At 56.6% G+C, this 12485-nt stretch overlaps 1 protein-coding gene across 4 annotated transcripts in view; it reads left to right on the top strand.

Annotated features, from left to right (window-relative positions):
- SLC39A11 (solute carrier family 39 member 11) overlaps positions 1-12485 on the top strand; it is a 190827-nt gene that overhangs the window by 60821 nt on the left and 117521 nt on the right. For all 4 annotated transcript variants that reach the window (XM_055131242.1, XM_055131240.1, XM_055131243.1 and 1 more), the window contains exon 4: positions 11436-11591. In XM_055131242.1, coding sequence (XP_054987217.1) covers positions 11436-11591 — 156 coding nt within the window. The remainder of the gene's footprint in view (positions 1-11435; positions 11592-12485) is intronic.

The raw sequence follows: 12485 nt of genomic DNA, 5'->3' as shown, positions 1-12485 counted from the left end.
TGTTCATCAGTTTGCTCGAGCGGGCGCCGGTAACGTCTCCATTCGTCCCTGTGGCGTGCTCGTGTAGCCCAATGGCGTGCTGGGGACCCTCTCAGAGTCGGGAGTGAGGACTGTCGTCGTTACTGTGTTTGGCCTTTTGAGTCCGCCATGGGTAGTTGCGGGCTCTGCCTTTCAGCAGTAATAGTGATTATTCTGAAGGTTTCTGCTGGGCTCACGCCCGCGCTTGGCTTTGTGCTCCGGGATCGTTCCTGGTGGGACTCGGGCCCCGATGGGGTGTCGGGGCTAGAACCCTGGTCAGCCGTGTGCAAGGCACGCGCCCTCGCCACCATACTCTGGCTCTGGCCCCAATGTCGTAATAGTTTTGGGGGGAGATGGAGGCCACTGCAGTGTTCCTGGGGTCTCCTCCGGCTCTGAGCCCAGGGGTCCCCGTCCAGAGGTGCTCAAAGGCTCCCTGTCAGCAGCCGAAGCGTGTGTGTCCCTGCCCGACCCTCTGTTGTTTTTGTTTTTCTTTTTTGCTTTTTGGGTCACACCCGGCGATGCTCAGGGGTTACTCCTGGCTCTGCACTCAGGAATCACCCCTGCTGGTGCTCAGGGGACCCTATGGGATGCTGGGAATCGAACCCGGGTCAGCCGCGTGCAAGGCAAATGCCCTACCCGCTGTGCTACCGCTCCAGCCCTCTGCCCGACCCTCCGGCCGCTGGCCGAGTCCCCCGTGGCCGTGGGGGCTTCTTCCGCCTGGCAGTTGCTCTGTGAATGTTCGCCGAGCCGAGTTGCCCCCAGGGGTGGGCCTTGGCGGTGGGTGTCGGCGCTTGTCCCGCCGGGCTGGGGGACTCGGGGATGGCCACCGGCCTGTGGGTTCGAAGGCCCCCTGCCTCTCGGGCCTCCCTGTCGGGACTGTGTCGCCCGGGGTCACGGGGCGAGGGTGCCCTACAGGCCTCGGGGTTCGGGCCAGTGCGTCCCTGCTGGCCTGGCAGGCCTGCGTGTGGCCAGTGGTCAGCGCTGGGCCCTGCCAGTCCCGGGCACGGTCCTGTCTGTGCCCGGGGCCTGTTTCAGGCTGGGCCCTAGAACCCAGGATCTAGTTTTTTCTTTTTTCTTTTTGTGTCAGACCTGGTGATGCTCAGGGATTACTCGAGACTCTGCACTCAGGAATCACTCCTGGCAGCGCTGGGGGGGGCCCTGTGGGGTGCCGGGGATCGAACCCGGGTCAGCTGCACATAAGGCAACGCCCTCCCCGCCGTCCTGTTTCTCTGGCCCTGAGTTTTTTTTTTTTTTTTTTTTTGCTTTTGGGTCACACCTGGCGATGCTCAGGGGTTCCTCCTGGCTCTGCACTCAGGAATTACCCCTGGCGGTGCTCAGGGGACCCTATGGGATGCTGGGAATCGAACCCGGGATGGCCGTGTGCAAGGCAAACGCCCTCCCTGCTCCGGCCCTGGGATTTTTGCTCTGGAATGTTTTCGTGGGGGCGGGAGTGGGGGTGGGGGTGGGGAGGGGTTCGAAACAGTCTGTGGATCTCTGCCTGCCCTTCCCCCGAAGTCAAACTCTCCCCCCCACGAGGAAGGTACAGGGCCCGGGTGCGGGTGGGGCCAGTCCCCGGCCGTAGCCGACCTCCCCAGTGTCCCTGAGGCTGCCCTCACCCTACTCCCGGCCCGGCCCAGTAGCCGTGTCATCGGGGGGCCCACGGAGGCGGCATGGGGAGACGTGGCCTGGCTGCTTGCCCGCCCCGTGCCAGCCGGGCGGGTGGGGAGGGGATGTGCTGGTTCCGTTTGGGTTGTTTCTGCTTGGGGGCCTGGGCAGGACTGCCCCAGGACTGCCCGCCTTGCGGGTGGGCGGCCGGGCACGGCCCGGGCTGAGTGACGTCACCGGGCTCCCTTCTGCCCCCCTGCCCGGACTGCCTGCGGGTTTGGGGCTGTAAGCACCGCGCCTGCTTCCGGGAGAGACAGGCCTGACTCGCCCATTCCCTCCCCTGTCGCTGCTGAGCTGTCTGGAGTGGGGGCTCCCCAGGGTGGGGCACGGGTGAGGGGGGGGCGGGGGCTGCAGCAGCAGATGCCTCTGGGGCTGCCTCTCTGCATGCCCGGCCTGGAGAAAGGACAAGTGGCGATGCCTAGAACTGCTTAAGGGGGCCGGGGGCCAGAGAGATAGTACAGTGGGTAGGGCACCTCTCTCTCTTAGGGAGGGGGGGAGGGAGAGAGGCACAGAGAGATGGGGGGGAGGGAGAGAGGAAGGGAGAGAGGAGGGGGAGGGGGAGAGAGAAGGAGAAAAGGGAGGAGGGAGAGGGAGGGAGGAAGGGAGGAAGAGAAGGAGGGAAGGGAGGGAGGGAGGGAGGAAGGGGGAGAGAGAAAGGGGGAGGGATGGAAAGAGGGAGGGAGGGAGGAAAGGAGGGAGAAAAGGATGGAGGGAGAGAGGGAGGGAGGAAGGGGGAGAGAGAAAGGGGGAGATAGGGAAAGAGAGAAGGAGGGAAGGGGGAGGGAGAGAAGGAGGGAAGGGGGAGGGAGAGAAGGAGGGAAGGGGGAGGGAGAGGAGGGAAGGGGGAGGGAGAGAAGGAGGGAAGGGAGGGAGGGAGGGAGAGGGAGGGAGGAAGGGGGGAGAGAAAGGGAGAGGGAGGGAGAACAGGAAGGAGGGAGAGAGGGAGGGAGGACGGGGGAGAGAGAAAGGGGAGGGAGGGAGTGAGGGAGGGAGGGAGAGAGAAGGAGGGAAAGAGGGAGGGAAGAAGGGGGAGAGAGAAAGGGGGGAGGGAGGGAGGGGGAGAGAGAGACTGACTCTTGGGGGTGGCTGTGAAGTCGCATGCATCCCAGGGTTCATCCTTGGGTGAGGCAGATGTGGGGACTGTGCGGCTTCCGGAACATTCTTGCTGGAGATGCGACTCTGCGTCAGGTGTCAGCCCCGCGGCTGAGCTGCCCTGACTCAGGACCCAGTTAGACCGTCCGTCCTGTTCCCTCCGTTTGTGTCCCCCGAGTCTTGGGCAGGAGCCGGTGGGTGTGGGATCCTCACCCCGGGCAGGGGCTCTGCTCTGCGGGCAGAGGCGGGGGGGGGTGGGGAGAGACGGGGGTGGTCCCCCTCTGAACCCGCAGGGCTGCCGCGCTGGGGCCGCGTTTGCCGCTTTCCCGGGCTCAGCTGCAGAAGCCCGGGCGTCTGTTGTCCGGGGTCACAAAGGGACATCTCGCAGAGGACGGGCCGGGCGCACCCCCTCCTCCCTCCAGGCCCGCGTGGTGGGGGTCACCGCGGGGTTAATCAGACACACGGCTTCCTGCTGCTGCCTGAGTCGGTACATCAGTTCCCGCAGGTCAGAGCTGCCCGCCAAGGAGGGGGCGTGAGCCGGTGGGGGGCGTTTTATTTATTTATTTATTACCGTTATTTTTTTATTGAATCACCGTGAGATGCAGTTACAAAGCTTTCATGTTTTTTTGTTTTGTTTTGCTTTTTGGGTCACACCCGGCGATGCACAGGGGTCACTCCTGGCTCTGCACTCAGGAATTACTCCTGGCGGTGCTCAGGGGACCCTATGGGATGCTGGGAATCGAACCCGGGTCGGCCTCGTGCAAGGCAAACGCCCTCCCCGCTGTGCTATGGCTCCAGCCCCCTACAAAGCTTACACGTTTGAGCGTCAGCCACGCAATGACGCACACCCGTCCCTCCTCCAGGGCACGTTTCCCACCGGCCATGTCCCCAGTGTCCCACCCTCCTGCCCCCACCCCACCACCATCCCAGCCCTGCCCCTGCCTCTGTGCAGACAGGGTCCCCCATACTCTCTGTCTACTGGTGGGCATTACCGTTTGCTTGGATCTTCCCGTCCCCCTTCAAGCCTGCCCGCCCGGGGAGATAGCCGGGTCGTGTTTCTTTTCTGTCGCTCCCTTTGGCTACCCCGAGAGGGCACGCCGAGCGTCACGAGAGGAGCACCCTGGAAGTCTAAAGGCGTAAGTGCTTGGGGTGCAGAGACATCTCTGCAGGGTGCTGATCCACTTTGGGATGTCTGGGCGTCTCTGGACCAAGGCCACCGGTGCGCTGAGCTGGCGCCCGGAGGCAGATTGTGGGGTGTGACAGCCAGAGGGACCCCAAGCGGGAGCTGGGAGGGCCGTACCAACTCCTCTGCCGCTGCCCTGCAGCCTGGAGTCTTAGTCCTGGAACCCGATACCCGAGGGGGGCGTTTGAGGGGAGCCCGCCCAGTGGTGCTGACTGATGGAGGCTTCACCCCTCACCCTGCGGCCGTGTTCCCGGTGTTTACTCACACCAGCATGACTACCCTGCAGTGGGGGTGCTCGGATTCAGAATGATTCACTGTCAATGTCATCCCATTGCTCATCGATATGCTTGAGCGGGCACCAGTAACGTCTCCATGGTGAGACCTGTTGTGACTGTTTTTGGCATAGCGAATACGCCACGGGGAGCTTGCCAGGCTCTGCCATGTGGGCGGGATACTCTCGGTAGTTTGACAGGCTCTCCAGAGGGATGGAGGAATCGAACCCGGGTCAGCTGCTTGCAAGGCAAACGCCCTACCCGCTGCGCTATTGGAATGATTCAGTCAATGTAATATTAGCACTAAAAGACGTGAAAAGCAGATGTGGCTCGAAGGGTTGGGAACACAGGACAGGCCTTGCAGGATGGAACCCTGGGGTCTGTCCCCAGAACTACGTGGTCCCCCAGAGCTGCTGGGAGTGACCGCCAGTGCCAAGCTATGAGAAGCCTCAGGTGCCCGGGTTTAGGGGGTCTGAGCACAGAGAGGGGGAGCAGACAGCGCTCAGAGGCTGAGGTGCAGGGCAGCAAAACGGCTCTTCCTGAGGCCAGGTTAGCGGCCAGTGTTGATAGTGGACGCCGTGTTAGTGAATATCACAATGGCAGGTGTCACGACAGTGGCTGCATGATAGTGGATGTGGTAACAGTGGATGTGACGATAGTAAATGTTTGCTAACGGTTGGTACCTCCTTATCCCGACTCCTGAGGCAGCCAGTGTTCCTCGGCGGGGACCTCCCCTCCCCCTTCCAGCGGCTGCTCCTCCCCCACCCGGCACCTGCTCCCCAGGGACGCTGGGTGCAGCTACGGTAGTCGCCCACAGGCCACATGCTCCCATGGCTTGGCCCTGGGTGCTGACCCGGTGGGCGTGCTGTTAGCTTTGGGGTCAATTTCTTTTCTTTTCTTTTCTTTTCTTTTCTTTTCTTTTTTTTTTTGCTTTTTGGGTAACACCCAGTGATGCTCAGGGGTTACTCCTGGCTTTGCACTCAGGAATTACTCCTGGCAGTGCTTGGGGGACCCTATGGGATGCTGGGATTCAAACCCGGGTCGGCCGCATGCAAGGCAAATGCCCTACCCGCTGTGCTATCGCTCCGGCCCAGCTTTGGGGTTAATTTCTGCGGCGGTCACACGGCCTGGTGGATGATGTGGACGGTGTGTTCCGTGTTTCTTTAAGGCGAAGCAGAATTAGGTACTTTTGGCCCATTCACTGCTCTGCATAGGGGGAGGACTAGTGTGTGATAGGCGGAGCCAAGTTGGGTGGGTGGAGCCAAGACGGGGTGGGCGGGGTCAGGGTTGGTGGAGCAGAGGTGGGGTGGGCGGGGTCAGGATGGGTGGTTGGAGCCAAGGCGGTCAGGCGGGTCAGGGTAGGCGGGTGGAGCCAAGGTGGGTGGGTGGAGCCAAGGCGGGGTGGGCGTGGCTGAGATATCCTGGCGACTCAGGTGCGGGCGTGGGTGGGCAAGGGTGCATGTGAGCACTTGGGAATGAGAACATTCTACTCACTGAGAATGGGTGCTCGCCAGTTTCTGCCGCATGTTTAGCCACCTGTGGGTGATTTTTTTTTTTTTTTGGGTGGGCAGAGTGGTGGGACGCACCTCATGCTGGGGGTCGCTCCTGGTGGTGCTCAGGCCATCCTGTGGTGCGGGGGCTCCGGCCCGGGCTCCTGCGTGCAGAGCCTGTGCGCCAGACCTCCGGGCTGTCTCTGGCTCTAATAAAACTCTGCCCTCCTGGATTGATGAAATGGCCCTTTCTGTCTGCGTCCCTCAATCTGTCACTGATGATTAGCTTTGGGGACCTGGAGCCAGCGACCTCCTAATTTCCAGAGTCAATTTCTCCTTCTACAAATAGCCCTGGAAAACCACATGCGCCCGCCAGGGGCGGTGGGGGTGCCAGCCTCGGAGGCTTCATGCGAATCTCGGTGTGTGGGAAGAGGAGGTGATCGATCCGGAGGGCGCCCCCCCCCTCCTCTCTGAGATAAGCATCGACACAAGCCTCGGTGCTGTCATGTGTCACCCACACTTGCCCGTTTCCAAGGCTGTCACCTCCAGGGAGCCGGGAGACCTGGTGAGGGGTGGGGAGCCGGCTTGGGCTTCCTCAGGGGGACTGCAAGCAGTGGGGTGAGGTCTGACATCACAGAGGGGCAGAGTGGGGAGGGCAGCCGGGTGCCTGTGGCCTGGGTTGGGAGAGGCTTGGGGCCAGCTCCCTCTTGGCTGGGGAGGGGGACGGCGACTGTGCATTTGTATCAGCAGCACTGCTCACCCCGTGTTGGTCCCTCCCTCCCCAGTGTGACCATGGAGGACCCGGTGGTCCCCGGGGTGGCCACTGAATCAGAGGCTGGGTGACTTGGAACTAGTTCCTTACAGTGGTCCTTCTGGGAACTGTCTGGAGGCTTCTTCATTTGTTCTGGAGTCACACCCGGCAGTGCTCAGGGCTTACTCCTGGCAAAACCCAGGGGACCGTCTGGGATGTTCAGGATCGGCTGTGTGCAAGGCAGGCACCCTACCCACTGCACTATCACTCTGGCCCCCGGCTTTTTTTCATTTGGGATCATCCCTCTCAGGGCTACCGTGCTCCGTGCAACACATGGACATCTGAAGGGACTTGGGGGTCTGTCCCGGTCACTAACTAGGGTGACCAGATGGTGTCTCACGCCGGGTCGGGGCTGAGGAGCTGAGTTGGTGGTTGGTTCCCTGAGGCAAGCACGCTCTGGTGAAGAGGGCGGCGGGTCCCCTTGGTAGATACTAGGCAGCTTCTACCCTGAGCTTTGTGCTGATGGTGCCCGAGAGGCCTGGGGGAGTGGGGGGCGCGGCCTGGCGCAGGGTTCAGCACAACAGTGGGCAGCTCCTTACTGAGATTTATGCAGGATCACGCCACCGGATCAAGCCATAGGGGCCTGATTCACGAAGCTTTCCGAACACTTGCACTCACTTCATGCCAGAATTGGATTTATCCAAAGTCCGAGTCGAGAGTGCACGGTGTGAGATGTTTCTTTCTTTTTATTATTATTACTATTAGTAGTATTATTTATTTATTTATTTATTTATTTATTTATTTTGCTTTTTGGGTCACACTCGGCGATGCACAGGGGTTACTCCTGGCTCTGCACTCAGGAATCACTCCTGGCGGTGCTCAGGGGACCATATGGGATGCTGGGAATCAAATCCGGGTCGGCCGCGTGCAAGGCAAATGCCCTACCCGCTGTGCTATCGCTCCAGCCCCTATTGATTTATTTTTAAATGAATCACTGAGAGGTACAGTTACAGACTTACAAACTTTCGTGCTTACGTTTCAGTCATACAATGCTCAAGTACCCATCCCTTCACCAGTGCCCATTCTCCACCACCAATGATCCCAGTGTCCCTCACACACCCCCACCCCATCCCCCCACCCGCCCCGCCTCTCTGGCAGGGCATTCCCTTTTGCTGTCTCTCCTTTTGGGTGTTGTGGTTTGCAATAGAGGTATTGAGTGGCCATCATGTTCGGTCTCTAGTCTACTTTCAGCTCGCATCTCCCATCCAAGCACCCTTTACTGGGTGGTTCCTTTTCTGTCTGAGCTGCCTTTTCCCCCAGCATGTGAGGCCAGTTTCCAAGCTATGGAGTAATCCTCCTGGTACTTATCTCTACTATTCTGGGGTGTTAGTCTCCCATTCTGTTTATATTTCACAAATGAGAGCAATTTTTCTACGTCTGTCCTTCTCTTTCTGACTCATTTTACTTAACATGATACTTTCCATGCTGATCCACTTATACGCAAATTTCATGACTTCATCTTTTCTTTTTTTTTTTTTAATTTTATTGAATTACCATGAGTTAGTTACAAGCTTTCATATTTGGGTTACAGTCTCACAATGATCAAACACCCATCCCTCCACCAGTGCACATTCCCCACCACCAGTATCTCTGTTATACCCCCCCTTTCCCACCCTCCCTCTGCCTCCATGGCAGACAATATTCCCCATACTCTCTCTACTTGTGGGCATTATGGCTTGCAGCACGGGCACTGAGAGGTCATCATGTTTGGTCCATTATCTACTTTCGGCATGCATCTCCCTTCCCGACTGATTCCTCTAGCCATCATTTTCTTAGTGATCCCTTCTCTATTCCATCTGCCTTCTCCCCTCCGCTCATGAAGCAGGCTTCCAGCTATGGGGCAATCCCCCTGGCCCTTGTATCTACGGTCCTTGGGTGTCAGCCTCATGTGATGTTATTCTTGTTGCAACACATATTGCAGTAAGGTTTGGTTAGACAGTCTGAGGCATTTAAGATATGCACTCGAAAGAAATATATGTTTTCTGGGAGGGTCACATAACTGTCTCCGGAGTTTTTTGTGCTGTGGCCTGCCGGAGAGCAGCCTGTTCAACCCCTTTTTATTAACTAGCTTGATGTTCTAACCAATGATATTAAGCCACATAGGCAGAATATGCAAATTAACTTAGTCAACGGAAACAGCATCAAAGTCAGTTACATAGCGAAAGTATAGTCCAGTTAAAGTAACAGTAACAGAAAAACAGTGTTTACATCCAAGCCTAGGTAGGCCTGAGATTATGGGATGTTGGACACCAACAATTCTATACTCCACAGATGAGTGCAGTCCTTCTATGTCTGTCCCTCTCTTTCGGACTCATTTCACTTAGCATGATACTCTCCATGACCATCCACTTATAAGCAAATTTCATGACTTCATCTCTCCTAACAGCTGCATAGTATTCCATTGTGTAGATATACCAGTTTCTTTAACCAGTCATCTGTTCTCGGGCATTCGGGTTGTTTCCAGATTTTGGCTATTGTGAACAGTGCTGCAATGAACATATAGGTACAGATGTCATTTCTGCTGTGCTTTTTTGCATCTTTGGGATATATTCACAGAAGTGGTATTGCAGGGTCATATGGAAGCTCAAGTTCTAGTTTTTGAAGGACCGTCCATATTGTTTTCCAGGATTTCATCTTTTCTAACAGCTTCATAATATTCCATTGTGTAGATGTACCAGTGTTTCCTTAACCAGTCATCTGTTCTCGGGTACTTGGGTTTTTTCCAGTTCTAGCTATTGTAAACAGTGCTGCAATGAACATACAAGTGCAGATGTCATTTCTACTATATATAATTTGCATCTCCAGGATATATTCCCAGAAGTGGTACTGCCTGGTCAAATGGGAGCTCAATTTCTAATTTTTTGAGAAGCGTTCATACTGTTTTCCAAAAGGGCTGAACCAGTCGGCATTCCCACCAGCAGTGAAGGAGAGTCCCTTCCTCCCCACATCCTCACCAACACTGGTTGTTTTTGTTCTTTTGGATGTGGGCCAGTCTCTGTGGTATGAGATGATAACTCGTTGTTTTGATCTGCATATCCCTGATGATTAGTGATGAAGAGCATTTTTTTCATGTGCTTTTTGGCCATTTGAATTTCTTCTTTGAGAAAGTTTCTGTTCATTTCATCACCCCATTTTCTGATGGGGTTGGATGTTTTCTTCTTGTAGAGTTCAACCAGTGCCTTGTATATCCTTGATATCAACAACTCCTTATCAGATGGGTATTGGGTGAATATCCTTGCCCATTCTGTAGATTGTATTCTGGTCACTATTTTTTGAGGTGCAGAAGCTTCCTAGTTTAAGATAGTCCCATTTGTTTATCTGTTTCCACTTGCTTGGTCAGTGGCGTGTCATCTTTGAAGATACCTTTAGCTTCAATGTCATGGAGGATTTTGCCGACCTTGTCTTCAATGTACCTTATGGATTCTGGTCTAATGTTGAGGTCTTTAACTATTTTGATTTGACTTTTGTGCATGATGTTAGGTAGAGGTCTGATCTCATATTTTTGCATGTAGCTGTCCAGTTTTGCCAGCACCATTTGTTAAAGAGGCTTTCCTTGCTCCACTTCACATTTCTTGCTCCCTTATCAAAGATTAGGTGATCATATATTTGAGGGTTTGTGTCAGGATATTCAACCCTGTTCCATTGGTCTGCGGCTCTGCCTTTGTTCCAGTACCATGCTGTTTTAATTATTACCGCTTTGTAGTAGAGTTTGAGGTTTGGGAAGGTGATTCCTTCCATCCTTTTTACCCCAAGAATTGCTTTAGCTATTTGTGGGAGTTTGCTGTTCCATATGAATTTCAGGAGTGTTTGATCCATTTATTTGAAGAATTTCATGGGTATCTTTAAGAGATCATATTGAATCTGTATAATGCTTCGGGGAGTATTGCCATTTTAACAATGTTAATTCTCCCAATCCATGAGCAGGGGATGTGTTTCCATTTCCTCATGTCCTCTTTTATTTCATAAAGTAGCATTTTGCAGTTTTCTTTGTGGAGGTCCTTTGCCTCCTTAGCTGAGCTGATTCTGAGGTAATAGATTTTCTGAGGGAGATGCTTCTTTCTAACTCTTGGTGTCGTCAGCCTTGGCGGGGACACGCCCCGGCACGGGCCTGGCACCTTGGCATGTTGCTGGCGAGTGCTGACAGGAGGGAGAGGTGCAGAGATTGCTCTGGCATGGGTCTGACTCCCCCTGCATTTCCACACAGCTCCGCTGGACTCTGGGACCCCAGAACTGTTTCCCAAGGTCCACCCCAGGCTCCTTGTCAGAGGTGCTGGCGGCTCTCTTGATGGACGGGTTCCCAGGGCGTGGTCCACATCTTGTTCTCTCATTTTGATTGGCTACACCCATGGCACTTGCAGGGGCCGTGGTTCACACCTCGTTCTCACATTTTTATTTTATTTTTTCTTTCTGGGTCACACCCAGTGATGCACAGGGTCACTCCTGGCTTATGCTCTCAGGAATCTAACCTCGGTTGGCCACGTGCAAGGCAAACGCCCTATCCGCTGTGCTATCGTTCCAGCCCCACGTTCTCACATTTTGATTACTACAACTGGGCTCTCCTAGGGGCGTGGTCCACACCTTACTCTCATTTTGATTGGCTACACCCATGGCACTCGCAGGGGGCGTGGTTCACATCTCCTTCTCACATTTTGATTGGCTACACCTGGGCTCTCTCCTACAGGGCGTGGTCCACACCTTGATCTCGCATTTTGATTGGCTACATTATGGGCTCTACCCAGGGGGCGTGGTCCACTCCTGTTCTCGCATTTTGATTGGCCACACCCTGGGCTCGCCTCAGTTGCTGCCTGCCTGGGCAGGGTTCGCATGAGTCCCTCCATTCATTGTGTGTGACAGTTCACACGTGCTCGGGGCTGGACTAACGACTTCTCGCCCTGCTCTTGCAGGTGATGCTGGCGGCTTCCTATTGGTCTCTCTTGGCCCCTGCGGTGGAGATGGCCACGTCGGGGGGCTTTGGAGCCTTCGCCTTTCTCCCGGTGGCCGTTGGCTTCAGCCTCGGGGCCGCCTTCGTCTACCTGGCCGACCTCCTGATGCCGCACCTGGTAAGTGCAGCAGGTGGGCACTGCCCGGGCTCTGGGTCGGGGTGGGGCACGGAGCGTGGGCGTGGTTGCAGACAAGCACTGGCTGGACATGACGGGGGTGGGGGGACACGGGAGATGCAGCCAGGCCTGGGTGCCCCCCAGCGTTGGCTGAGCCTGTGCTGTCGCCAGGAGTCAGGTCCAGCCCAGGGATCTGGCACGGGGCTGTGCTGCCTTCCCCGACTTTGGTGCCCTGGCCCCAGGGTGGGCAGGAGCCTCGAATGAGCGCACCGGGGGTCTGAGTTCTCAGCTCACACTGAAAGGGGCCGGGAGACCGCACTGGGGGCCTGGGGGGGGCCAGCCTCCCTGTTGGCGGGGGGCTGGTAGGAGCTGGGTGCTGGAGGCTCCCGGGGGCTCTGGGCACGTAGCCGTGGAAGGAGCTGGGTCTCCTCACGCCTTTGTTCCTCTTCTGGCTCCCAGCCGGGGCCCGGGGTCAGGGCTAAGGGGCGGCAGCTCCTTGCTCAGTGCTCATGGGGACCCGCTCTGGACTATGAGAGGGTCCGGTGGGGCAGGAGAGAGCAGAGAGCAGAGAGTATAGGTGGGGTCTCTGATGGAGAAGGAGAGGAGAGTGTAGCCGGTCTCGGATGGGAAGGGGAGGGCAGTGTGTATGCTGGGGGTGGAGGGTCTCGCGGTGTCAGTGGTGTGCGCGGGGGATGTGTGTAGACGTGGTCTGTATGTGGGTAGAGTGTGTGGACCGTGTCTGTGATGGGGTCGAGACCCAGGATAAGGGCTCCAGGGAAAGACCCACTTCCGTCACGGTGTGAGCGAGTCTCTTCCGCTCCTTCCCCCTCTCCCAGCCGTGCGGCACATCTGCCTGGCCTCAGCCCTCCCCTCCCCTCCTCTCCCCTCCCCTCCTCC

The sequence above is a fragment of the Sorex araneus genome, chromosome 3 (assembly GCF_027595985.1).
Source record: "Sorex araneus isolate mSorAra2 chromosome 3, mSorAra2.pri, whole genome shotgun sequence".
NCBI lineage: Eukaryota > Metazoa > Chordata > Mammalia > Eulipotyphla > Soricidae > Sorex > Sorex araneus.
The sequence above is the reverse complement of the archived record's forward strand: the minus strand, read 5'-3'. Positions and strand labels throughout refer to the sequence as shown.